The following is a 27525-nucleotide window of genomic DNA, read 5'->3' as shown; positions in this document are numbered from 1 at the left end:
ATCAAAATGAAAATAACGTCGGTGTCCTTACGTATTTATAACTTGTTCGTGGGCGGCACGGCGTATCGTCCAGTGTCCAGAGGATTAGTCCAGCGAACAGTTGTCCAGTCAGTCCAGTTGACCGTCGCTATGCCTAACGCGGAGACCACTAACCTCATCGCCACGTACCTTATTCTGGTGCTGCTGCTGGCTAGCTTGTGGCTATTGTACTCTGGATTATTCTAAAACTGTAAGTTAATTTTTTCTTATCACTAGTCACCCGCCCCAGCTTCGCACGGGTTACACAAGACCTTAACAAATTACACACTTAAACCTTCAAGAATCACTCTATTGATAAGGTGAAAACTGCATGAAATACGGACAAAATTCAATGTATGGTCAAAATTACATAGTAGGCTTATTTCGAAATTGGCGGGCTGTATTTTTTTTATACCGGATATATTTTTATACCGATCATTATGTAAGGTACCGAGAGGTAGAAACGGGAGTTGGAAGGGGCAGACCTCGGCGGACTTTCTCTGATCAGATCGGGGAAATCCTGAAGAAAGGCCAGGTCAAGAGCACCCTAAACCGGCGAGCGTGTATGAGGAATGTTATGAAAGTGAAGGAAGCGAAAGAGGTATGTCAGGATCGTAGCAAGTGGAAATCCGTGGTCTCTGCCTACCCCTCGGGAAATAGGCGTGATTATATGTATGTATGTATGTATGCATTATGTAATAAACTGTTCATTATTCATTATTAAATATTCACACGAATTGAATATTAAGATAAGAAGAACATCTTATGTAAAATATTTTATCGGTAAATGAACTTTATGAAATGTTATTTTATATAAAACGTGATAAAACTAAAAGCTATGAGTAAGGAGCACAAAATTATACCAATCGTTTGGGATATTTTTGCTCCAACGTACAGTTTACTTAGGGGTGCAAAGTTACCCCATTGTGTGCCAAATTAATAGGCCCCGCCAAAAAAGAGAGATTAGTTTAATGACTAACGTAGAAATTCAAAATATATATTTCGTTTATCTGAGTATATAAATAATAATATAGAAATATTATGTTTGAATATATTAGACGTTAAGTCCCTTTTTTGAATTGGAGCATAGTTACCCACCAAGGAGCAAAGTAGGACCATTTTACGGTACGTTAACTTCGGGGTATGGTTAAGTACATTTAAGGCACCGAATGGCATGATTATGTTTCTTAAAGACACTTCAAACTCAACTTTAATACAATTCAACGACGATATTAACATTAAAACGAGCCAAATAACACTAGACTCATAGTGTTGTGTTCCTGCCGGCGAGTAAGGTTGCCAGAGCTCCACGAGGGTGCGGAGTGTTAGGGTCGCCAACGCGCATGCATATAACTCTCCTGGAGTTGCAGGCGTACATCGTACATAGGCTACGGAGACTGCTTAACATCAGGCGGGCCGTATGCTTGTTTACCACAGACGTAGTATATAATAAAATGTACTTTACGTTACGACACGGTTTTATGTGTTCTTACGTAAATAATTAAATTGATAGCACACTTTCCCATGTTGCACTATAAATGGGTTTTACTACTCATCAAAAACAAATTTTAAATTGGTGTTTTGAGCTTTGGTTATTTTGAATCACTTTAAAAAACATGCACCCGATTAAATATTATTTTTATTTGTCCAAAAGCTTTAAATCAGGGTATTAAACAAAATAAATGAAAACGTAACAGCGGCATAAACAAGTCAGATTCCTCCGAGGTCGGACATTGGCGTAAACATCAGAAAGCTGGCATCTATTCAAAATAACACAAAAATTGTATTGATCGCAGACAGTCAATAAATAGATTATTTCTGTACAGATGTGAGACAAAGTGACACAAAATTTATGAACTTTTTACATGTAGATACCTTTTCGTCGGATATTTTTTGCTTACCTTTTTTTCTGCAAGGGTTTTTTCACATCACCAAATCGAAAAAGGGCTTTTTCTTCCCTGCTAGGAGGGATCAAAGAGGCACTTTTCTTCCCTGGTAAGAGGGATCAAAGTAACACTTTTCTGTTCTAGGACATTATTTTTCCCCTCACTAGCTCGGAAAGCCGTCTTTTATCCTTTAAAGCAAGCGGGGAAAAACGCATTTTATCCACTAGTGGGGAAAGTAATTTGACCTTGGATGGAGCGTGTTTAAGTAGCTTGACAGATAACAAAACGTAAAACGCTCATAATAATGGTTCGTTCGATATTAATTATTATTAAATAAATGGTTTGAGAATCTAATAAAAAATACCAAATTTAGCTTTATTTAATAATTTTAACTCATAAACCTTAAATTTCCATAAGAAACGTTACATTTTTTATTTATATAAATATAATTCTGAACGCACAAGTTGAGTCGATGCAATTTCAAAACGCATCGTTGACATTTCATATACGTCAGAACAGAAACGTCAACATTGTCAATCTTACCGACTCACGTAAAAATCAGAATTTCCAGTGGTTTATGTTATAATATCGTAAAAAAATAAGCGATTCAAGTGATGAAGATGATCTAACGCCTGTGGATGTTGCACTTTCCTCGCTATAGTGAGGGGAAAAGTTTTGGGTTACACACGGGTGCAAATGTATTTTACTTCTCGTGTGTTGAAACACTCGCTACGCTCAGGATTCTATTTTAGAACCACTCGCTTCGCTCGTGGTTCAACTATAGAATCCTTTCGCTAGCTCTCGTGTTTCAATTCCACACTCGCGGGTAAAATACAACTTTGCACCCTTGTATAACAAATAACTATTTACATTTTTTACGCATTATTTTTTTAGCTTAAATAATATTTTTAAACATTATAATTACCTCATAGGTGATGTGAAAAGCAAAATGTGTCACATGGTAGCAAAATTATTTCCATCTTGGGCGTCTTTATCGTGGGCGGGCACTTGAGTCCCTCACTACGCTCAGGATTCTACTTTAGAAACCTAAATTATAGAATCCTTCGCTTCGTTAAGGATTCAATTGTACGCCCTCGCCGTAAATATGTCATTTTGCTCCCTTTGTGATATGGATGGTATAGAAAGGATGCCAATCTCTTATGCCAGAATTGTTGCACAAGTGACCACTTTCAGCTTTAAATAATAGTTCCTAATCTCTCCGGTGGCGCTAGTTAGGCTCTGGGACATGAGTATAACATGAACCAACAAATAACCCGACCAAATTACGTAGGTTGTTTTGGTAGTATTTCGGTGTATGGTGGCGCCGCCTAATTACTGTTTTTTGATGGACACTTTTCATACATAGTGATTTGGCTCCTTTATATAGTCTCCATGCTTTGTGACACAATCTACTATTTCCTTGTCACTCGTTGCCATGGTCACGTTGCGTTGAGTCGCTGTTAAATTGCAGGTTTCAAGTTATTTAATTTGTGATAGCTATAAGCCTTTTCCATATAGGTTTCATCTCATCTTCCAAGCATATTATTTGAACATGGTCAACAGTTGTAACAAACTGTTTTTATATTGTCCTCTGGCTGACGGGACAGAAAAACAACAGTCAAATCTCCCGGTCATTAGCTTTTCCTTGCGTCAGTAAATATTGCGGCTGTCTAAACATAATGTTGGGATGGGCTAAGTTTCTAATTATTTTGACACACCTCTTTGGCCACTGGCGTGAAGTGAAATCTTTGCCAGAATGCTTCAGGTGTTTCTGTGCGCCATAATGTCGTCACAATGGTAATTAGCCTCATGCATGAAGTTTATATTTGAACGAAATATGTTTTATTCGGATGTTTGTTACCGTTATATCATGTTACAAATGCATTTCCGTTTTTAAATTACCATTTAATTACTTAAAATTATAAATAAAAAGTACAAAAATTTTCCCGCGAAAAGCTAGTGAGCGAAACGCTCGAAACGCCACGTGACGTCACGCGTTCGACAGATTAGTGTCATTAGTAGCAAATGTCAGTTGGACCGCCCAACGTGTGACGTCATCACGCTCTGTCGAATTCGCGCCAAAAATTATGAGCGTTTCAACCGCTCAAAAAATGTTAACATTTTAAATATTTTTTAATAAAATTATGTTAGGGTTTACAAAAGTATTTTTATTATTTCCGGTGTTCCAACGATATAAATTATGAATCCAAAAATAAAAATAAATTCATGCATGGAGCTAATTATATCATGTAAATATGCGATTTTATGAGCCCTGGACCTCTCGAACCCCCATGACCCTGCCATTTTGGAAAATTTCCAAAACTAGCTCACAAAAAAAAATTGCCTGCTCACAAAACTTCACCAGAGTCGATTATAAAATTCCACTTGTACAGAAGAACAGCTTGACTTAAAAAGCATTTTTGCCCAAGCTGAAACGGAGACACTTCGCACTCGCTCAGTTATAAAGCTTTAGTAAAAACTTATCTCTTATTAGGTACGTACATTTCCATGCAGTGACCCACGTTACGTGGCTCTTTTCGTAGCGCTACGCCGTAGCGCGTAGCAGAGGCATTTACTGATTTTTGAGAATCCTTTATATCACGCGAAAATGTCACGTCAAAGTACTTTCATTACGATTACCTATATATAAATATCAACTGCAAAAGTTGATTTTTAACCAATTGTCAGCCTCGCACTATTGGCGCTGGGCGCTGACACTGCGTTTGAGAGCTTCTACCTCAACTGATATGGGTGAAAGGTATCATTTCAGCCTCGCACTATTGGCGCTGGGCGCTGACACTGCGTTTGAGAGCTTCTACCTCAACTGATATGGGTGAAAGGTATCATTTCAGCCTCGCACTATTGGCGCTGGGCGCTGACACTGCGTTTGAGAGCTTCTACCTCAACTGATATGGGTGAAAGGTATCATTCAGGGTCAGCGCCCAGCGCCAATAGTGCGAGGCTGAAATGATACCTTTCACCCGATTTAAACACTCTACTTTTCATTTCAAATACGAGGAAAAAAATACGTGTTTTAACAAATCATGACTAAGTATAAACTTTTCTAGTATTTCTTGAGGGTACTTTCAATTAACAATTAAGGTAAAAGTATCGGTGTATATGAAATGGGCAGTTAAATTATCAGAATGGAAATTGTACAACAAATCCATTTAAAACCAAATTTTAATGTGTTAAATAGTTATTTGTGCAACAAGAGAGGAAAGTTGGTTTTTCTTGCGAGTGTTTATTTTGAGTCCCGAGAAAGCGAAAGATTATATAATTGTAATGTAAGTTAGATTCTAAGTTAGAATCTTGAGCGTAGCGAGGGACTCAAAAACACGAGAATAAAAATAACTTTGGTCTCGTCTTGCACACATAATTTTTCACCTCAGTATTGAGAACATATCGAAGGTTAAAATGTATTTCGAATTGCACAGAATAATACAGAGAAAAAAAAAAGTATGAAGTGGCAGTTCATAGCCTTCACTCAAGTTGCACTTTCTTCACTCACTTTCCTCACTCCAGGGAGTGACGAAAGTAGGCTTGTTCGAGTTGCTGTGGTGAAAAATAAATTTAAAAACGTTCCTACTTGGAATAGGTATTCATTCCTGTACACTTCATAGAACAACAATGACCCACTTTCAGAGCGTGAGAAATGAAAAATCTTTCATCTTATTCTTCAAGTTTAAACGGAGTTAATGAAGCTGGATGTAGTTAATAATAAAGCAGATAGCGTATCATAAAAACGTTTTCGTACGAGTAGAATGTTTACGAATAACCCCAATTGAATCGTTGGAACGAGCGCGTTTTATTCGGGGTATAAAAACAGTAGGCAAACATTCCAGATGGTATGTAGGTACGTAGGTACTTTTGCGCCCAGATTACACAGACGAACAATTGGTATACAACAGACACAACACTAACATGCATCATCATTTCATTACATACAGTATATAGTATAATCTATCATATTTATTTCTTTAGATACGAGTACATTGGCATATTTTTTTTGGTAATTTCTCAAAAACGGCTTTAGCGGTTTCGATGAAATTTACAATATAGGGACGTATAAAAAAGACAATTCGATCAACCTAGGGTACATTTTTAAAATAATTCGTTTGCCTGAGTTTCCGCGGTATGGGTATTAAATTGTAAAATAATGATTCGATTTAATTCTCAAACCAGAGGCTAACGAGGGCGAAACATCCATCCATCTAGGTATTATTGTTAGTAAGATTCGCTTTCAATTTCAAATAAGAAATTCAATATTCATAACATACATTAATTGGTGCGTGTGAAGTCTGACAAGAGCTCAACAATTACCAAATGGTTTATTTAAACTTATTATTATGAAAGTTGCTAAAAGTAGGAAGAAATATAGAATAGATTGGACCTGGGGAGCCGACCCTTCCCCCCCCCTGCAGTGCATATACTCACTGCACTCACTTAGCCTATGAATTTAAAACAATTATAAATTTTGAAAGGCTTTGTCTCTGAAACTATTAGGTCTTAGTTCTACAGAGACAATTCTAATTGTAGCAAATTAAGCCTGCTTTAAAAACGCTCTAAAGCTGGTCTTTTAGGGTTATAATCGCCCAAATCTAAAAAAAAACCGAAAAGTTGCGTTCAGCGCTCAAACTTGCATTATTCATTGAGCCAACATCATAAACGGGCCAAAGTTCTTTTCGTTGTCTTGTTTTTTGTCCCAAAAAAATAATGAGAATAAATTTAGTTTTTAATTTTTCTCAAGTTATTTATAATCTACAGTATTCTACAGCTAGAAAGACCTGCAATAGCACCCACCTTTTCCTATTTATTTGATAAAAGACAAAAATAGAAGTGTGACAGTGGTCAAAAAGAAGACAACGAAAATAATTTTGACCCAAACAAGTGCAAAAAATCAGAACTACTGGATTTGACGCAAATTTACCCCGTTACAAAAGGCGACAAAGTAGATTAAACGATAGATGAGCGTGTTTAGTAGTTTAGGGTAGGCAGAAACTCACAATCTTAAGGGCCCTCCACACTCATGCGCGAATCACGGCGCGAAGCCGCGAACGCGAGTCTGGAGCTTTCTTTAAAAGAAAGCTAGCTGCGCTCTAGTCTAGTCTCTACATAATCTTTACTTATAATAACAATACTTGATCTGTTGTAAACTACTACAATCACCCGCTTTTCGCCGGACGCCTCATAAAATATTAAAAACCGAGACCAATTATACGTGTTTTTTTAGCGAATAGTTGCGCCCGTGCCAAAATTTAGTTCGGTAAACATGCCACTCTGTCACAAATATTTCATTCAAACAATAACGCTGAAATGACAGTTCAAAATGGCGGATGTAAAAGTAAAAGAACGTTAAGAGTCCACAGCAAGCTGTTCTCCATACAAACGTAGTTCCGCTCTCATTTTAAAACGACTACCTAAATTGTCCTGAAACTTTGTACTTACAATAGAATAAGGTATATCTATGCCTATAATTAGTTTATGTAGCTTCATATACCATAGTTATAAAAATACAGCGAATTTAAGTTTTTCATACAAAACTTGTTTTTGCTCTATTGCGTTTGTTACATAAGCTGGAGCTACCTATATATAAAACGTGTGCAAAGTTTCATTACAATCCAACACGTAGTTTTAAAATGAGACCGAAACTCCGTTTGGTAAGGTGAAATTCGGCCGATATTGCTGCGGACATAAAATTCCTAGTGATTATTGTTATATGCAGACTGGATCTATATGGGCCACTTTGAACTACAATGTGAAGGTGAATCACTGAACTACAACGTAAAAACCTCTTTTTTTATTTTTCTGCTACAGTCCCATTTGGTTTTGCATTACGTATAGTTCAGGAATGCGTGAGTTCACGCACGATTTCACGCTTGTATAAATACACCGGGTATTTCCGTCGGACATTCAAGTATCCACATCCACACCTTTCCGTTTTGACAAATCACCACCTGCCAGTCCGACTGTCATTGGCATTCTAGTTCGTTCACTCTTGACTCTGTATAGAGTATCTATTTAGTTTTTAAGAGAGGTGATGCTTATGACTGTATTTTTTCCCATAGCACGAAATTGAACAGTTTATTTGTCACAATTTCTATTTATTAATTGTACCTAAACATGAGACACCTACCTATATATATTCATAACTGTAAATCCTATTTTCGTCTGACTGAGCTGAAATTTGGCGTACCTATCTACTTATTAAGCCCTAAACTATGCAATATTATATACTTTAGAGCTGAGACGATGAACCGCCAGGTTTTAAGAAAAGTACATTTAAAAAAAAAACTTTTTTATCATAGATCATGTACTTGTAGTACCTAAACTCTTTATTGTACAAAAATACATATTAAAAATTACATGGTACAAACACTAAGATGTACAAAGACGAACTTATCCCTTTGAGGGATCTCTTCCAGTTAACCTTTCAGATCATCTATGATAAAACCATTTTGTTTCGTAGGCATGTACTAATGCGTGACGAGTTCACGCACTTATAAATATGTATTGCGTATTTCCGTCTGAAATGTGAACACCCTCACGTTTTAGACAAATCACCACCTGACCCACCTGTCAGTCTGACTGTCATGGACTGTCATTGGAGTTCTAGTTCGCTTGATCACTTTTGACTCTTTCCATTCAATAACAAGTGAGTCATTATCATTTTTTTCCTCAAATTGTCTATGTACGGGTATTTTGGAACTATAAGCTTTCTTCTTTCTTTTTATAGAAAGTACCTTCTTAGGTATGTAACATATCTTCAAAATCTACTGATTATTATTTTACCACTTCTGTATCCGATTGAACCGATGCAGTAGGTGAATATGTGGCTTTTTGAATTTTTTCTACCTTTCAGATGTTACCAACGCTGTATAACGCTGTATATTTCAGACACATAAAGTATTAGGTAATTGTAGTTAAATTACATTATAATTTCCCTCCTAATTACCGCCATTTAGAATCCCATTAGTCATCCGCATATTAATTATACAGCGGCATCCGAATTGCGAAAGATTAGACAAGGTGCCAAGTTTCTTGCGATCTTCATTTGTCTCTCCGCGGCGCTAGGGGCCATAGATATGTTGTGATTGTTGTGAATAGACGACGCACCGTGTTTTTGTATAAAATGTTACCGTTCCTCGTGATAATTATAGTAAGATGGCGAGGCCCCCACCAAGATGCCAATCCTTAGCGCTACGACAACGAAACGCCCCAGGTAGCATTTATACGTCATTATGACGTCAGCGACGTCTTTATGACGTCATTATTACGACATTATGACGTCGATGACGTCACTTTGCTACCTGGGGCTGTCTGTCTCTATAACTCTTACAAATTAGTGCAATAGAGAAACAGCTAGATAACGTTTTATTGTAGTAGCGCATACGATTGGCACCTTGGCTAGGCACCCTGTTCTCGAAAGAAGTAGAAGCACCCGAGGCTAGAGAATAGAAAAGACTGACAACCCTCATACAACGCCGCGAGAATCGTAATTGTTGTAGATGGCGCTAAATATTTTTTCTACTTCTCGACTTTAATGGTTGAATTAAGACTTCTTAAACCAATAATCGCAACTTTTCACTAATATGGACTCCCGACTCAACTGTACCTAATGGCTTCATTACGAAACACTTTATTAAATTATAATGTTAACACGGTACTCGACTGAAAAGCGCTCTTTTATATCACGAGTGTATAAAATACCTACTAAATTTATATTTTATTTATTTGCGTATGAACTACATACCTGCTTATTAGAAGTTTCAAAACTTTTACAAATCAGTTGGTTGGTAGTTAGGTAACGTGTTCAATAAAATCAGCAATACTCGTATTTGTTCAAATGTATGGCTTATTTAAAAAATTTGGGCGATCAATAAAAAAAATTGTGAGCCAGTGAGCGACATATAGTAGGTAAACCAACCTGACATGTGTATGTTGTTTCTGAAATTTAAAATAAACATACAAGAACGTTTAATACAGACATGATATCATGCTAGTAACGTATCAAAAATAACGTGAATAAATATCGTGACATTTAAACTGAAGTATCAAAATGTTTGCAGCGTTCTCTGCGTCTAAAGTGTAGCAAAAATAGTTTACAGTTATTTTTGTGACATTTTAGTGCGTCTAATCTTCAACAGCAGCATTAAAAAAAAATTTATTACCTAATTTATTTTATAATTCGTTCGATTGCTCGTTTTTTTCTACCTATTTGACGAAAGAAGAACGGTTTGCAATAAATTGCTATTATTTATTATTTAGTACATTTAGTAGACCGTACAAAAATACGTATTTGGTGCCAGCAGAAGTGAAAAATAAAATTTCAAGGATCATTTGTTCGCGAACGCGAGTGTTGTGTCGATTTCGCTGATTAGTGAACTAGATTCCACACTTGCGTTCGCGGTTTCGCGCCGCGATTGGTGCACGAGTGTGGAGGGCGCTTAACATCGAAAGTAGATATTCCGTTATCAGCCCCTTTTATAGCCCAAATATCTAAATGTCTAGAGAGTCTGTCGGTTTGTTACAACGAAATCAGTTTTAAGATATTGATCAAAATTAATTTCCTTATAACTTAAGTTCAGTAATTTTCTGAATACCTCAACGAGTTCGGCTAATTCTTTTTTTCAGTGTAAGTAGTACCGAGCTACTAACAATGATGTATGCAGCTCGGGTACGCGCGACCCACCCCTCGCTCCTCGCACCCCGCACTATTGCCCTGTCTAGACGGCTTCGTCGAATGACTGTATTGTTATATACACTGTGACGTGACAGAGTTATGACCAAAAAAGTATTCGTTTCAACTCTCCTGGGTCTCCCCTACTTTTGATTGCGAACTATTGAGATACCTATATCCTTATTTAGAAAAATATTTCAGGGTGGCAGATACTGGCGCGTTGGGTGTTTCATCTGCTACTATTTAGCATGCTTTAGAATATTTTACTTAACATAACTTTTCCATCTTTGCAGATGTTCGGCTCACAAGCAAGATGAGGGGCCGCTAACTTTAAGAAACCGTAATCTTAATAAGTTAAGTTAAGCAATGTAAGCATTTAGAAAGAACAATTAAGAAGGAAGATCAGAGGGATGGCAGTTGGCACCAACGGGAGAGAAGTGCAGGGCATTCCAAATAATACGTAAAGAGAGAAAGACATCACAACTCTACGAAAGAAAACTCCGATTTTGTTAGGCAGGAGATTTGTAATAAAGTTTTTTAAGAAATGTGAATTTTGTTTGTTTTCTTCATGTTTGCCCAAGGAGCCTAGCTAAGATAACAATCGGACATCCACACGAAAAGCAAAGATCAAAAGTAAAAAAAATGTATCGGACCATCGTAAGCACCGTAAAATTCATGGCGCCGTTTAGGTCGCGAGATTCATGCTCCACTTCTATGGTTTGTTGTCAAAACAACATCTACTCATGGCGCAAAATACTTACATTATATTAGCTTCGATTCACATTTTCTATCAACGGTTGTCGTCTTGTCTTGGCCCCCAATAAATATGTGCCATTTTTAACCAAAAGGGTAGGTACTATTGTCGCCTGTCAGTAAGGCGCTATTTCCATATAGCTTTAATTAGAAATCAACCTTATCAACAAGCGACAATGTGGTACCTTTTGGTAGAAAACGTCACATATTTTCTCTAGTCGCATAGAGTAGATGGCAGCACCATTTCTCTCGCTTTACTAGTATTTCTAAGTGGACAGGAGAGGTAAGCACGAACTACTTTGCCTACTTTGCCCTTTGAACATGGTCTACCATACACCTAGAAATAGAACTGCAAGAACAAGAGAAGAAATGGGGTAGGCCGCTCGAAGTATTTTACAGATGGCGCCAGCATAGGTTTTACCTGTCAATCCTACGAGTAGTCCTTGTTTTTTTTAAGTAGAATCCCAAAGAATAAAACTAGAGACAGTTAAAAGCTATGTTGGCGCCATATATAAAAACCTTTAACGGTTGCCAACCCCATTATCTAATGCTTCGTTTGAGCAAAGATAGATATAACTCCGTAATAGATGGATACAGTCTAAGGAAAAAACGTGCCTCGAAAATCAAGAAAATTTGATTCTCGTTCAGAGGGCGCTACTAGTTTTGGCCTACAGTCGTATAGATGGCGTTGACGGTTTCGTTTGTTATTTAACAATTTTAACGCATATCAGTGAAAGAACATGGGTCAAAATCATAAAAATAATTAATGCAAATAAAAAAATCATTTATACATTCTATCGTATTTTTATAAATCTTCATTTTTAGTTTTAAAGTGTGTCGATGAATTTACTAGATGGCAGTGAATTCACTGGGGTTACAAAATTTACTATATATGACAGTAACGCTCTAATGGGGTTTGAGAGATAGGTTTTTCAATTTAGCTTTTAGCCACGCCACTGATTGGCACTGCCTTAGAGGTCGAGTAACGCGTAATATTTGTACCAAGATAGGTAGGTAGATGGACTTAATCATAATACTGGTAATGGTAGGTACATCTGTTTAATTTAAACTGAAATCCGCTGATCTGCTGGAACATCGGAAATAGCCGAGTTGGCTGCCAGCCAACCGATTACATTGATGAAGGACTGAATGAAACTCATGAGTTGAGATAACTTGTTATTGAGCGGGTTATTCTTAGGTTTGTATGTCAGTAATACCAAGAGGAATACCAAGACTAGTGAAGCAATATTTAGTCCAAAATCTCATAGTTGGTTCTCATTTGTAAAAATGCTAATTCTCATATTATTATTATTTTTAATTTAATTACAATTATAAGCTTACAGTAATACCAAAGCGCTTATAATGCTAACAACAGTATTTAACAATTCATAATGAAACAGTAGATTTATAAATTTATATCATATATTATGTAACAGTAAATCTGTACATTTAAGTTTAAATGAATTCATTACATAATGAGCGTATTTTACAAATCAAAGTGTGCCAGCTATCGGCGAACACGTCGGCATCCTGGCTTAAAACGAGTTGGTTGAGCAGCGCTGGCGCACGACAATTGACGGAAATGAATTCCCATTTGGAAATAGCGCTACGAACCCTAAGTCCCCGGCAAGCTCGGTTCTTCATACAAACGTAGTTACGCTCTCATTTTAAAACGACTGGCTAGATTGCTCTGAAACTTAGTACAGTCAGCTGCAGAGAAAAGGTACCCCCCCCCCCTGCATAGCAGTTTGTATGCAAAGGTGCTAAGCGAATAGTATTGCTGACTGTACGTAGTAAAATGACCAATATAAAGAGAGGGCAAAATTTGTTAACGTTATTTGAGAAAATTTAAAGTTGTACGAAACCGTCGGTGCGCGAGTTAAACGAACTCGCACTTGACCGCTTATTTGTGGCATTTGCCCTTGATATAAAACGTGTATAAACTCAATAAAAAAAATCACAATTTTGATTTCGCCCCATGTGTTAAACGTATTTTTAAGAACAGCTGTTCAGACGTTAATTCAGACCGCAGAAGTAAACAAGGATCACTTCGCTAAAAGTGTTAACATTGTGTAATTTGGCAGCGGATCAGAGGAGACAGGATCAGTGGGCCGTTTAATGCTTGTATGAGCGCATATATTATTTCTATCAGGCTATGTACAGTTGCCATCCGATATATCGGAGCGGCCGAGGTGCTCAATAATATCTGAACACGCACTCTAGCGTAATAAATAATGTTTGTGTTTTATTTGTGTGTCGTTGGCGTACGTGTCGCCAATAATTTTTAGATTAAGTCACGGCCCCACAGAAAACCAGCGCCACGGTTTGCCGCGGCATTATGCTGAGTCGGCTTTTCTGCATGCCTTTCTTTATTATGTACTATGTTGTGGCGTCAAATAAATGTATTTTCTTTCTTCTTATTTCTTTCTAGCGCCCTGGCAATAGGGGCCAGGGGGTGTGCTCAGATACTTGTGAGCGCCTGGGCCGCTCCGATATATCTGATGGCGACTATACCTACACTTTCATAGGGCAGGGGCGGGAAGTCAGTAGAACTCGACTTTTAACAGCTCCTCTGTAGAAATCAATGACCTTTATCCTATTCGCTAGGTGCACTGGTGCTGCCCTCATTTTGTTGGGTTTTTTACGGTAAATCTTATAGAGTAAAAACATTTTCAATTAATATTATGGAGTAAAAGTATTTTTCCCCTCACTAGCTACAAGGCAGTAGTAGTAGTAGGTTTGCTAGTAGTATTGTGTTAAATAACTATTCAACGGCTGCCGCTAGTACTAATGTAAGACATTCCTTAAGATTGTGTGTTTGTGATTGTGACAATCGAGTCTCCCGGTTCGAGCGCCATCTTGATAGTTAGCATCGTGATTAATTACTTTGTTTTTTGCTCATTAATATTGTTTAAAGTGTAATATCGATAGCTTATTATACAGTAAACTAATGTGGTAGTGTGCAGTGAATGGAGAATTAATTTTGAAGCGCGTTTAACCACCATCTTGGAGTCAACGGCCGGTAGTCCACGTGCTTCTTGTAAAGTCTAGCTATCGATTTACAAGAGCTAACAAATCACCGTACACTGTCTTGTACAACCGTACAATTTTTGTCGTTTTTAAACCTCTTAATACCTTGATACTGGCGAAATAGTCCCACTGGGCTGAAGCCATAATTTTAAAAGAAGAAGAAGAAGAAGATTGTGACAATCAGCGCCAATTCTCCCTCCACTGACTTCGCACCTTGCCAATAGGCATTGAAGAAGTAACATGCCGCATTAGGTTGTACCCGCATGTGGTTTTTTGTCGCGATTTCGTGGTTGGTCCCATAGTAAAAGTTGCTCAGTAAAATCCCAAAACCTCCCTGGCAACGGGAATGCACTTATTTTTTAGCCACCGTTTATTTTTTCGTACGATTGTCATCACTCATCAAGGTTACGGATGCTACGGTCGCCGGTCAAATTAATAATAATAAAAAACTAAATCCCGAGTGTTATTTTCGTAGTTCAGGATAATTCTGTAGCATTACAGATCTGAAAGTTTTTCGGAATGCTCGTAGTCGTAAATAATATTGCGGCAATAAATCATATTTCGTCTTCCGCCGCCTCTTTGCCAAACAGCGTTAATGAATCACATTTAATGTAAATTTTACATCAGAGCAATACAAAGTCTTACAATTGTTTTAAAACATCTAGGAATATGAGTCCCCGGCAAGCTCGGCCGAATTTCACCTTCCCATACAAACGGAGTTTCGTACTCATTTTAAAACTACGTGCTGGATTGTAATGAAACTTTGCACATACAATGACATGAGCATATCTAGGTCTGTAATTAGTTTATATAGCTTTAGTATATAAAACAAACGAAATGGAGCAAACACAAGTATTGTACGAATAACTTAAATTCGCTTTATTTTTTTTACTATTGTATCTGAACCATATCTGAAGCTACATAAACTAATTACAGACTTATTGCTTATTGCAACACACTTTTGTTACCATAGGAATAAGAATGTGTTGCGATGTATTTAAAGATAAAAGATATTTATTCGTGACGATCACAACACAAGTACGAACATGTACAGACAACAACAGTAAGAAAAGAAGAAATCATATTTGGTCATTTTAGCCGTCAATGATGACTGTAGTATCATCCACAGTGGTTGAAAGTATGGTTAGTATGGTAATATGCATATGGCACTGCTGAAGTATAGCCATAGGCTAGGTGGCTGCTTACCAATATTGTATTAATTGGTTAACCAAGTAAGCAAGGGGTTCTATTGTTGGTAAAAGAAACATTGAATTAACTTACAATAGATTATATTACAAATATTAAGCTAAATTATATATTTTCTTAAATTCAAACTTATATATTTATTCAACCTTATAAATAATCTATTGGAATTTTTACAAAAGTATAACAATTATGTCATGCCCTTTGCTACTTAAAGCCTAACCAGGAATATATGATCACGCGCAATGTTGCGAAATTTCACTGGAACTAATTTTTTTCATACTAAACTGAACTGTCACCCTATACATGAGAATGAACAGCGCCCCCTTGACAATGATCATATATTACTGGTCAGGCTTTACATATGTGGTATCGGAAGTATTTTAAAAATTTAATATTTATACACAAAATGAAACTAGGTTGCTAGGGCCTACGTTAAAACAGGATTACAAGGCTAGTTGTGTTCCAACAAAATAGAATTACAGTTCTTACTTTTTTAATTTTTAGTATTGTCTGACTGAAGTTAGTCTCTGCCAAAATGTCCGACCTTTTCAGCCGCACCAAAACTGTATTTTTGGTAGAGCCCAGTTTCGGAATAAAAATCATGTTTCTACAGTTTTGGACGAAACTAGAGCAAAACCAAACCTTAGACTTGGTTTTGGTTTTGTCAAAATATATATATATATCAATATTATATTGTCAAATATAATATAATATCTTTGATTCACCTAGGGTGCCTAACTAAGGTGCCAATCGTTTGCTGAGTGGTGAACGATATGGTAGTCTAATTAAGTTTAGAAAATAAATGAAAAGTGTAAAAGTATACTGGCTGTTTTTTTCAATTTTAATTTATTTTCTAAGCTTAAGCATCAGTTGCAGACTTTTGTGGTGTGTGACTACCATGTGTATGTGTGGCAGATATGGTAGTCTCTCTCTATCACTCTTCCATATAAAAGCGACAGAGACATTGGCGTTCCATTCAATACAGAGCGTAGGCGATTGGCATCTTGGCTATACACCCAGGCAGGACACAAAACTTTTTAAAATCCAGACATGGACAACTCAGCAATGCTCTCACAATCACAGTCAACTTGTTCATATTACGGAGCTCCTTGGTTGAGTTGTTGATTGTTGACTATAAAAAAAGTATTAATCCAATTTACATAAGTTGGTCTTGTCTATAGGTAGGTACCTGCAACAATAATAAATATACAAGATATTAGAATTCCAATTTCACCCATGTCTAAAGATACTGTAAACTTGTTCAGCATATCCTATCGTGCTTAATAATAGTCAGGTGAGTCTCCCATTATAAAAATAATATATAGACAGCTGTTTTGTAGGGAGTCATTGTTTTTTCAAGCCAGGAAATAAGTGGCATGAAGGGTAATGTTCATGGCTAACTCTTTTCAAAACAATCTTACAAAATAATAAGATCAGTAGACTTACTAAGCTTTTTGTTTGAAAATGGCTCCCGTTATGGTCCCGTGCCGCTGTATGAGACACTGCTTGGTGTCAGTCTCCAGGCATACGGTCGGCGGCTTCAGGTTGGGCTGTATCTTGCAGGCCTGCTCCGATATCGCCACGACAACGCCCGCCGAGTCAACGTGCGCGGCACCCTTCGACGCCAAGCAGAGGCCTTGGTGGTCCGCCACTAGGCAACCGTTCACGTTCGGCGTAGCCATTATCTCTTCGATTACTCTGTCTAATTCCTTCTCCATTGCTTTATTAGTTGTTAATTTTGCTCTTAACTAAACAATAAATATGCGTGATAATTGAACAAAAACATATACACGATACGAGAAGTCGAGTCAGTCGAGAAACAAAATGTCACTCTGACGTTTTTGTGTACGTTACGTTCTGAAACTATTTCTTCAAATCTGAACCTTCAGATTTACATTTTTACAAAATATAATTACTGTACCATAACTACGATACTTTTTTATAATTTATAAATATTATGAAATTGTGATTATACTATTTGTATTTGATTTAATATATTTTTAAATTTGCAAAATTTCCGCAATTTTTTTAGTTTTATTAACACAGAAAAGGTATCTGAACTGCTTTAACTTCCGTCACTGTCACTCCCATGACTCAGAGCACACCTGTCAATTTGAAGATAATAAAAATAAAAATCCGAAATTCAGTCATCTAATCTCGGTTTACGGTAGTCACGTGCTAACAACTTAATATTGACCAGCTTATAATGTGAGAAAATTGTTTCATGTTTACGTGCAAATTGTTTTGATGGGTGAGCGACTGCGACCTGAAGAAATGGCGACCACGAGCACGGCGGTAGCGACCGTCCCATCTCAGATCCAAGAGGTACTTTGTCTACTATTGTTTACTCATGTATCCGACGAGATAACAAACTGTATTATAGTTTTAGTGCTCATTTGCATTTGATCGTGACAAGATAAAATTATGATGTTTAAAAGAATTTTCATTCCGTGCAAGCAATTTTGCTTATCAACGGCTGATTATTCGACGAAGCTACCGGGGCTTTTAAGCGATGTGAGCGTGTTGGATTTGACTAGGATCGTGGCTGGTCCATTCTGTACCATGACCCTTGGGGATTTGGGGGCGAATGTGATAAAAGTGGAGAGTATGGATGGGGATGAGAGCAGGAAATGGGGGCCTCCTTTCATGAAAGGTGATAGCAACAAGGATTCGTTCTACTTTTTAGCAGTGAACAGGAATAAGAAAAGTATTTGTTTGGACTTGAAGTCGCAGGAAGGTAAGCTGTTTCTGGTATTAGTAGTTTTGTATCAATAACAAAAAATTAACCACTAATACTACTGCATATTGTTAACAAAATTGCTGCACTTATTTGAGTAAATCATAGTTACGCACACTTTGCATCAGGTTTGGGAGCATGCTACGGGCTGTTCCGTACAGACGCATTTTATTTCCTGTGTTGCGACTTTTTTCGGCATTTAAAGCAGGCGATTATTTTTCTGTACACATTTTTGACCATTTGTCATAGAAAAGGAAACTCTTATACCTGCAAATCTTCAGAAAATTTGCGTTTGTATGGGACAACAGTAGACAATTTCATGGAATGCTCCTTTGGCTGTTTGGTTGTTCTATTTAATGTCTTTCACTCTTGCTACAACCATGCAAGTGTTAAAGAAAAGACAAGGCACATAAGCACAGAATAAGTAATAGTATTATCATACAGAACGGCCACGCACCGCCCCGCCCCAATTCAAATTACCTCGCCCCGCGAAAGCAGATTGACGACCTTTTGCCGACCGCTAAGTACTGTTTTTAAGCAACTTACACAATGACGCATGCCGCGTGTACAGTCGTGCCGTTCACACATAGAAACACAAGTGATTTTTGATGTATAGCGTGTCCACCCTGTGACATAAGTCCCAAGAATTTATTTTCCTTTCTAATAGGTTTTGTAAAAAGTTCAATAAACATCTTATTTTATCAAAAACAACGAAAGATCTTATAAACATTGAACACCCAAGTGAATGATAAACGTTATCTAAGATTATGTAACGTTGATCAAACATCTATGATTGCTCTCATAATAAACATTGTTCTTTTTTAGATAAGTCCGTTTTTATTACTTACTTTTCTGAGATGAATTCTTTTTATTCAGGTAATGTTAATGTAAGTTATAAACTGCAATAGATGTCGTATATTAAAGAAAAAGTGACGAAGGCCTCCAGTGGTGAAGGCCAGATTCAAACCGGCGTCTGTAGCTATCGCGGCTAACGCCATGAACCCCTAGGCCACCTTGCCACAACAGTACCCATCCCAATTTCTCGACTATATGCCATCTTAGTAAGACTAGGCGTCTTTGACCAACTTAAAGGGCAAGCAGGGCTTAATGTAAGTTTTACGCATTAACTTTTGTATTTAAAATCTAAATCGAATTTCAGGGAAGAATGTGATGTATGACTTAGCCAAGAAGTGTGATGTGATGGTGGAAAACTTCTTGCCGGGAAAGTTAGATAAGATGCAGGTCGGGTACGAGAGGCTCAGCCAAATCAACCCCAAGCTGATATACTGCGCTATCACTGGCTTCGGGCCCACGGGGCCTTATGCTAACAAACCAGGGTAAGAATTAAGTCCCAAATAATAAAAAAAAATGAAAAATACTTTAGTTCAATTTCAATTTTTCAGGTAGTATGGCTCCATCGATACTGTCGATAATTTCGCCAACGTCAAAGTGGGATCCACGTGGGATCGAATTAATATTTCTTGATTAAAACATATCGGCCATCGGCCATAGCCAGTGTACGGTAAACAATAAAATTATGGGCCTCTATGGCTCTAGCCAGACACGGTTAGTGGTAGAAATACCAAATGCTCTTAGAGCACGACGTTGTTCGGTGGTTGTTGTAGTTGTCTCGTAAAACCGATAGCTGGATTTTACGAGAAGCACGTGGACTACCGGCCGTTGACTCCAGAATGGTGGTTAAACACGCTTTGAGATTAATTCTCCATTCACTGCACACTACCACATTAGATTACTGTATAATAAAGCTATCAATATTACACATTAAACAATATTAATGAGCAAAAAACAAAGAAATTAATCACGAGGCTACTATCAAGATGGCGATCGAACCGGAAGTCAATACTTTAGTTGAATTGATATTGCTTCATAACTAACTAGAAATGTGACTTGTCTAGAAATTGTTGATATAGAAGTTAATTTATATTGTAACAAATTAAAGAAAATGGACTCAATAATGCTAAAATGATAGTCTTTGATTGTACAAAAGTTCAAATTTGTTGTTTTGGAGGGCTGGAAACACAAGATTTAATATAATCTTTATAAAGTCAAAAGTGTACAATAATGTCTTCCATTTTCCATAAAGATACTAAGGGCGGTTTCAGACTAGCGTATTTTAGATTAGACTAGCGGCCGTTTCGGCAATACGGGCTTACACGCGCCTTACATTTCCCTACATTTGGTCAGGGTTCGAAATTATCGCGATAATTATCCGATAAATATCGGATCACTCCGATCCGGATCCGATATCCGATTAATATCGGATAATTATCCCAGGTATGGATGGTGCTATATTTATTTTCTTTAAATTCTTTAGTAAATTTTAAAATATCTTCTTAGAATCTTCGTAAATTTTAGCTTATTATCAAATCGATAATTATCAGGAATAAAAATCACGATAATTATCAAGATACCTATCATTGATAATTATCCTTTCGAACCCTGCATTTGGTCTAAGGTCTAAGTATACGTGCTTACACGCGCGTACGCGTACGCTCGTACAAAACGCTAGTCTGAAACTGAAAGTTGTGTACACTTTCGATTGTTGTAAAACTTGCAAACTTTGCACCGAATTGAACACAACAAAGTGTAAGAGTGGCAATATACACGTCATAATTTCATATAAATTTGATATAAATGCTGATATTGCCACACTACGTCATTGCAAATGCCATGCAGAGTTGGTGTGGTCCGATTCTAGCTTTACCTTTGTAAATTTTAGTCGCAGCTAACTATTAACCTTTCAGTTACGACGTGGTAGCCGCAGCAATGGGCGGCCTAGTAAACGCTACCGGCGAACGCAACGGCCGCCCCGCCAAGCCCGGCGTCGCCATCACCGACCTAACCACCGGCCTACACTCCTTCGGCGCCATCATGGCTGCCCTTTATCACAGACAAAAAACTGGGAAAGGACAGAAAATAGACTGCAATTTACTTTCCACGCAAATTTCAAGCATGATTAATTTAGCTAGCGTTTATTTGAACTGCGGCATCGAGGTCCAACGCTGGGGTACTGCTCATGCTAATTTAGTACCTTACCAAGCGTTTGAAACTAAAGATGGAGAGCTAGTCATCGGTACAGGGTCTAACGCTCAATTTGCAGATTTCTGTAGAATCATTAAGAAAGAGGAATTGATTAATGATGAGCGATTTAAAGATAACTCAGACAGAGTGAAGAACAGAGATGAAATAATAAAGATTTTAAGTGAAGTTATCAAAACTAAAACTAGTAAAGAATGGACGAAATTGTTCAGAAACGCCTCATTTCCTAATGGTCCTGTTAATAAGATGAAGGATGTTTTCGATGATGAGCATGTTAAAGCTATAGGGTTGGTGAAAGAGCTGCATCATGCTGAAGTTGGGTCAGTGAAGCTAGTAGGGCCGCCGACGGTATATAGTGTAGGTGGGAACTATGCGAGGACAGCCCCGCCGACACTTGGACAACATACTAAGGAAATATTATCGAAATTCCTTGGGTACGATGATGGGAAAATAGATGAGTTGTTTGACGCTAAGATTGTGAGATGATGATTGGATTGTATTATTTACAAAAGTAAACATTTCGCTGGCCCAATATTACAGGGAATGTTTCACTTTTATCGAACTCAAATTTGAACTTTATAATAGTGACATTAAGTCGAATTTCATCTATCTTGAAAATGTAACATTGGGCCAGCGATTTGTTAATGAATACGTTTTCCAATTACAACATGTATTTTAGTCATTTCCTTAGCTTTTCCTTGTATTTAAAAATTGGCGGCCAAATAAATATCTTGATGTAAAGTATCTTTAGGAACGTATCCCTCGTGCCGCCCAATGTACATTACGATGTACACTCCGTTTCAATAGAATATCAACTTTCATAAAAACAAACAAAGTAGCAATTCGTTTGACATATAAAATTTTCAAACAAATGAAATTCCACCCAATTAAAAATACAGCTAGGTTCAAAATTCCCTAGCAATAATTTTGTATAGCGGGCGCGGTACAAGTATCAACTATCTCGAAACGTAGAAAACAACCCAAGTAAATAAGAATTAGACCTTAGACTTAGACTTGTAGTCTTGATAACGTATATTGAAATCATTTAAATTGTAACCTTAAGGACATAGACATAAGGCGGTTAGCCGGTAACGCAGGTTTTGTTGATTCCGGGCAATAGCCCAATAGCGGGTGGTAGCTTCCATAATAATGGAAGCTACCACTGTCTTAAAAATAATATGTAATCGTATTTTTAGGTAAATGTTTTCATTTTACTTTCTTAACCTTTTGGACGCCAATGACCGATACGCACCGTAGGTTCAACGCCAAAGACCGATTAATCGGTCACAGACCACAGAGCAATATAGACCTATATGCATATGCATGAAGTTCAATTTCAGTTTTTACACTTCCGTGACGTGGCGTCTGGATGACTGCTTTTGTGTTTGACACGGCGTCGAAAAGGTTAATCGATAAGAAAACAATGTACCTTGACTTTGTTTGAAATCAATTTATTCTAGTTATAATATAATTATAGTGTTGAGCAGTTCAGTGATTTTTATTTAAATCTCCTTAGTTTTCTCATTATTGACGCCATTGCTATATTGAGTGAAACTGAAAAGTCGAGGTAAAATCATACAAGTTTCAGTAGGTATCAACAATTTGTCATTAATTTGTTAGCATTTCACTTTGTTGTTTCGTGAGCAGACTTCTTGCTTTGATATAAAATTAACATTGATGTCTTCTAAGATGTTTTTTCTTACCTATGGCAGAGAAGTGTTTACTGTAAGTATCATCAAGGTCATTAGACTATATACACGTACATCTGTAACAAGCCCCTCTCACTAGAGTTTAGGTTATGTGTTATGTGGCCCAAACAGTGAATGAGCATTTACATACTTATATGTATATTTTTTAGCAATATTACTTAGAACTCATCACTATGTTATCCACCACAGAAGGACACCATGATATTTCTTTTTTAAAGTCCGTTAATTTCGAGGGTGTATTCCTGAGCTTAAATCAAGTAACTTTCTCAAAGAAACCGGTATTCTAATTACCTTCATTTTGGAGATAATCAATGATTTATCTTTATCTGATACCTACTATCTCGGACGATCGATATTCGAAATGTCATAGTTTTCAATTGTTTGGTGGATTTAAACATAATGTCCAGAATAACAACGCTATTAATTACTTTTTACGAAAGATAAAAAAAAAAACAATTAACTATACCATTCAGTTTCCTTAACTTAACCATACCCCGAAGTTAACGGAGCTTAAACAAATGCGAGTCGGACTCGCCCACCGAGGGTTCCGTACTTTTTAGTATTTGTTGTTATAGCGGCAACAGAAATACATCATCTGTGAAAATTTCAACTGTCTAGCTATCACGGTTCATGAGATACAGCTAGCCTGGTGACAGACAGACAAACACATCGACTTTAGGCTCATTCTAAAGGTCTCGAGAAGTTAATGATAGTAGTAGTAGTATAGTCAGCAATAAAATTGTCACAATTTTTTTTTGACTAACTTTCTATAATATAATTTTTACTCTCAGCCCGCAGAGCCGGTGGCGGTGATAACACTCCGAACGCGCAAGTCCCGGAAGAAGGTCGTGTGGACGGACGACACCGTCGACAATGAACATATGAACAAGAAGAAGTCCAAGTGTAAGTGTTTGTTACCGAATTGCGACAAATAGGGAATATAACGCGAAACTATGCGCAGGTGGTGCCACTACCACAATCTGAGGGTCTATCGCGAAACAAGAAATCCGAAATTTCGTTATCTAACATCTCTGTCACTCTTGCATATTCGAGCGATAAAGAGTAAACAAACCGCCTTGATGCATAAATGTCATATTTTATTAACTTGTCAAAAACTGTACAGTATGTATAAGTTACTCTATCGTTTACTAAAAAGGCTAGTGCTGCACTCTGGTGGCAGAACATTGCAGTATTATCCCCTATTCCAAAATAACCAAAAATAGTGCTTATTTAGAGTTGGTTTTTTTCATGTTAGGTAGGTACAGTCACCATCAGATATATCGGAGCGGCCGAGGTGCTCTCAAATATCTGAACATGCCTCTATTGCCAAGGTTGACTGCTCGTTTAGCACTTTTAATTAAATAATTAAGCACTTTAATCCAAAAAGAAATATGCTTTAATACTTTTGTCTTGTTTCTCTTAAAATTAATGCATCATATTCGGGCAACGCGCCTCGAATGGACTATTGCGAAAGCCATTTTTTAATAAGGGCGCATTCGTTATTTCTAGACGCACCTTTAAAGCTCTTCATCCAAATCATGATGTAACAATTCCAATGTTTTACAGGTTGCTGCATCTACGAGAAGCCGAAGTCGTTTGGCGAGTCAGACTCGGAAGACAGTGACGACGAGTGCGAGCACTGCTTCGGACACGTGGAGAAACGACAAAAACAAGCAGGCAGTAGCACAGTCACGACGGACGAGCAGGTTTGTATTGTATATACTGTGCGAGGGAGACAGTGACTAGTGCGAGCACTGCTTCGGACACGTGGAGAAAGAGCCGGGGAGCAGTACCTACTCTCACAATGGATGAGGTTTGTGTCGCGCAAACCTTTATTTTACCTTTATGTATCGATGTTTCTAAGTATCTATGCGTCTTAGCATCAATGTAGGTACATACCTATGTCGGTCACGGCCACACTTGTCTCAAATTCTCGAAATACCTGTCTTAAAAAGCTTGGGCGCTTTTAACCATACTCATAAGTCTCATAACATACGTTAGTCGCGACATCTGAAGATACCGCCTCGAATCCGAAGGCCTACCGCGAAAATAGTAAATCTATAATATTATCTGCCTCCTTAACGCTCTTGCATATTAGAATGATAGTGACGGAAGAAAGGGAGTTCTTTGCCCAGCACAGTGGGATACAAAATAGGTTATAAAATAAAATGTTATACGTTGTTCACAGGATGGGGCGGCCTCAGAGGCAACGGCCGCCATCACGCTGCAGCCCTCCCCCGCGCCCGCGGAGCCCGCCCCTTCCCCCGCGCCGCCCGGGAACAAGGACAAACCCGAGTAAATCAACACTAATTTACTACGTGTATAAGTATTATACCGTATACGAGATTTAAAGGAGCTGACATGAGATTTGTAAAATCTACGCAAGCTTTCCTGTATCAATGCATCTCCTGTTACGTTACTGATAATATGTCTCTGCATAAGGATGCATTTCAAAATTAAGTTAAGGCCTTAATTCGTTTAATTCGGAATGGGTTTACAAAACCGTTTCAACTTTTTAAAAATCGAACAAAATCTAATTAAGTAGGTGTTTACGAAATGAATTTATATTGATCGGGATGTGGACCGTGAATACCTTTTGTATTGTTATTATAAGTCTAGTGAAACTAATCGCGACTCATTCAAAACTGTTATTGTTTACGAAATAAAACTTTAATTAAGTACAATTTGTTTAAAATCTGTCCGCATATAAACAGAATACTATCTTCATATATAAATACATACTTACTTCAAAGAGGATATTATAAGATAGTGCGGTACTATCATAGTAAATTTTGTAACTACTGTAAATTCACTGCCATCTATCGACATACTTTAAAACTAAAAATTAGGATTTATAAAAATACGTTAAAATGTATTTAAATATGGATAAATGATTTTTTTATTTGCATTAATTATTATTATATGATTTTGATCCATGTTCTTTCACTGATGTGCGTTAAAATTATAAATAACAAACATAACCGTCAACGATACGATCTGATCGAGAATAAAATTTTCGTGATTTTCGATGCACGTTTTTTCCTTAGACTGTATCCATCTATTACGGTTATATCTATCTTTGATAAATACATACTTACTTACAACTCCAATCATATTGTTACGTTCTAACGTCTAAATATCGCCATAATTTTATTTCACACAAATACAAATGAACACCTTTTCTGTTACCTACAAATGTAGATTAGTGCCTTAAAGACCATTTTCGCTTGTCAACTTCCAATTGTTAAAAACAAATACTTAACTTTAAGTCTATAAAAAGAAAGTCTACTTTTCAATGTCACTCCTCGATAGGTGTTTAAGAATTTTGTTTAAGGGTACATTTAAGTTTATCTGAGCGAGATGTTTACTTAATATTCCATTGTATTTAAGTTACTTGGTAATAAATAAATGTGAGTACCATTTTGGTTTTATTTAAAATAGGGTCAAGGCGGGCATACTAACATATTTATCAGCTTAATAGGGAGCGTGCATGAACTATAGGGGGCAGCACAGAAGCCGTCAGATTTTTGGCGCGAGGCGTAAATGTGAAGTTTATGCTTCCGATGTAGCCCACAAGATGGCTTCTGCCACTATGCCTACTGCACAAGAAAACGTACGAGAACGATGGCTACATTTGCTTTGGCAATGTACAGTCAAGGGCATGAATATATATACATACCCAAAGTTTCAAAAATATGTGTACGCTCTTACACCTTAGACAATAAAGTCGCGTTCACATATTTTTGAGCCATTTGTCCGGATCGATATTATTGCCTTCGACTGTACATGTTTCTGTTTCCAATTCAGACAACAAAATGGCATACCCTCCCAACGCGCAGGTTCCCTATAGGCAAGTAAAATAAAACTGGTAAAAAAGAAACAACAGGAATAGGTGATATTTGGGTGAATCAACTTTTAAATATCCACATGATGAATTTATGGACTTATTTTTTTTTTTCTTATATTCCATATTTCATTATTTTGTTTAAAAGATAATTTTCTATAATTTATAATTATGTATAGAGCAGAGCACTTTTTTTGCGAATTTAGTGAATTTTACTAAAAAAAGTTCACCAGCCTAAATCTGCTGTCCCCTGGACAACTATTTAAAAAATTTTTTTAACAAACCAGACATCAATTATTGTGAAAACAGTTATTTTACATACATTGATTAAACAATATAGTTTCATGTTTTATCTATAAATATGCCAATATCGCCCTGAATTTCACAATATTTCCCCTTATCATGTCCCCAGGACAACTGTGACTTCACAGGATCGGAACTTTTTAATTAAAACGCTATATAGTAATAGTAATGTAACAAAATTCCTCCTGCTACTTGGTTTTGTATTGTGCTATTGTATTTTTAAAACAATATGAATAATTCTGGATGTTAAAACGAAAAAAATAACAATAAGTGATTTTCAATTCAGGGACAACGTAGTT

At 37.1% G+C, this 27525-nt stretch overlaps 2 protein-coding genes and 1 long non-coding RNA gene across 3 annotated transcripts; 2 read left to right on the top strand and 1 right to left on the bottom strand.

Moving 5' to 3' along the window:
* On the top strand, nt 1-11135 carry LOC134741124 (uncharacterized). The gene is made up of 2 exons (XR_010127848.1): nt 1-229; nt 10878-11135. It is a non-coding gene; the product is annotated as an uncharacterized LOC134741124 (long non-coding RNA).
* Nucleotides 11136-15721: 4586 nt separating this feature from the next.
* LOC134741123 (ragulator complex protein LAMTOR5) lies at nt 15722-17356 on the bottom strand. The gene is made up of 2 exons (XM_063673892.1): nt 17020-17356; nt 15722-16762 (listed from the first exon to the last, which is right to left on the bottom strand). Coding segments are annotated over exons 1-2 (273 nt in total). The 5' UTR covers nt 17292-17356; the 3' UTR covers nt 15722-16761.
* A 552-nt stretch (nt 17357-17908) lies between these two features.
* Nucleotides 17909-26491, top strand: LOC134740438 (succinate--hydroxymethylglutarate CoA-transferase-like). The gene is given in 6 exon segments (XM_063672872.1): nt 17909-18310; nt 19470-19647; nt 21076-21852; nt 23840-23982; nt 24646-24785; nt 25268-26491. Coding segments are annotated over 6 exon segments (1662 nt in total). The 5' UTR covers nt 17909-17997; the 3' UTR covers nt 25379-26491.
* The last annotated feature ends 1034 nt before the right edge of the window (nt 26492-27525 follow it).

Source organism: Cydia strobilella, chromosome 4, assembly GCF_947568885.1.
Source record: "Cydia strobilella chromosome 4, ilCydStro3.1, whole genome shotgun sequence".
Taxonomy (NCBI): domain Eukaryota; kingdom Metazoa; phylum Arthropoda; class Insecta; order Lepidoptera; family Tortricidae; genus Cydia; species Cydia strobilella.
The sequence above is the reverse complement of the archived record's forward strand: the minus strand, read 5'-3'. Positions and strand labels throughout refer to the sequence as shown.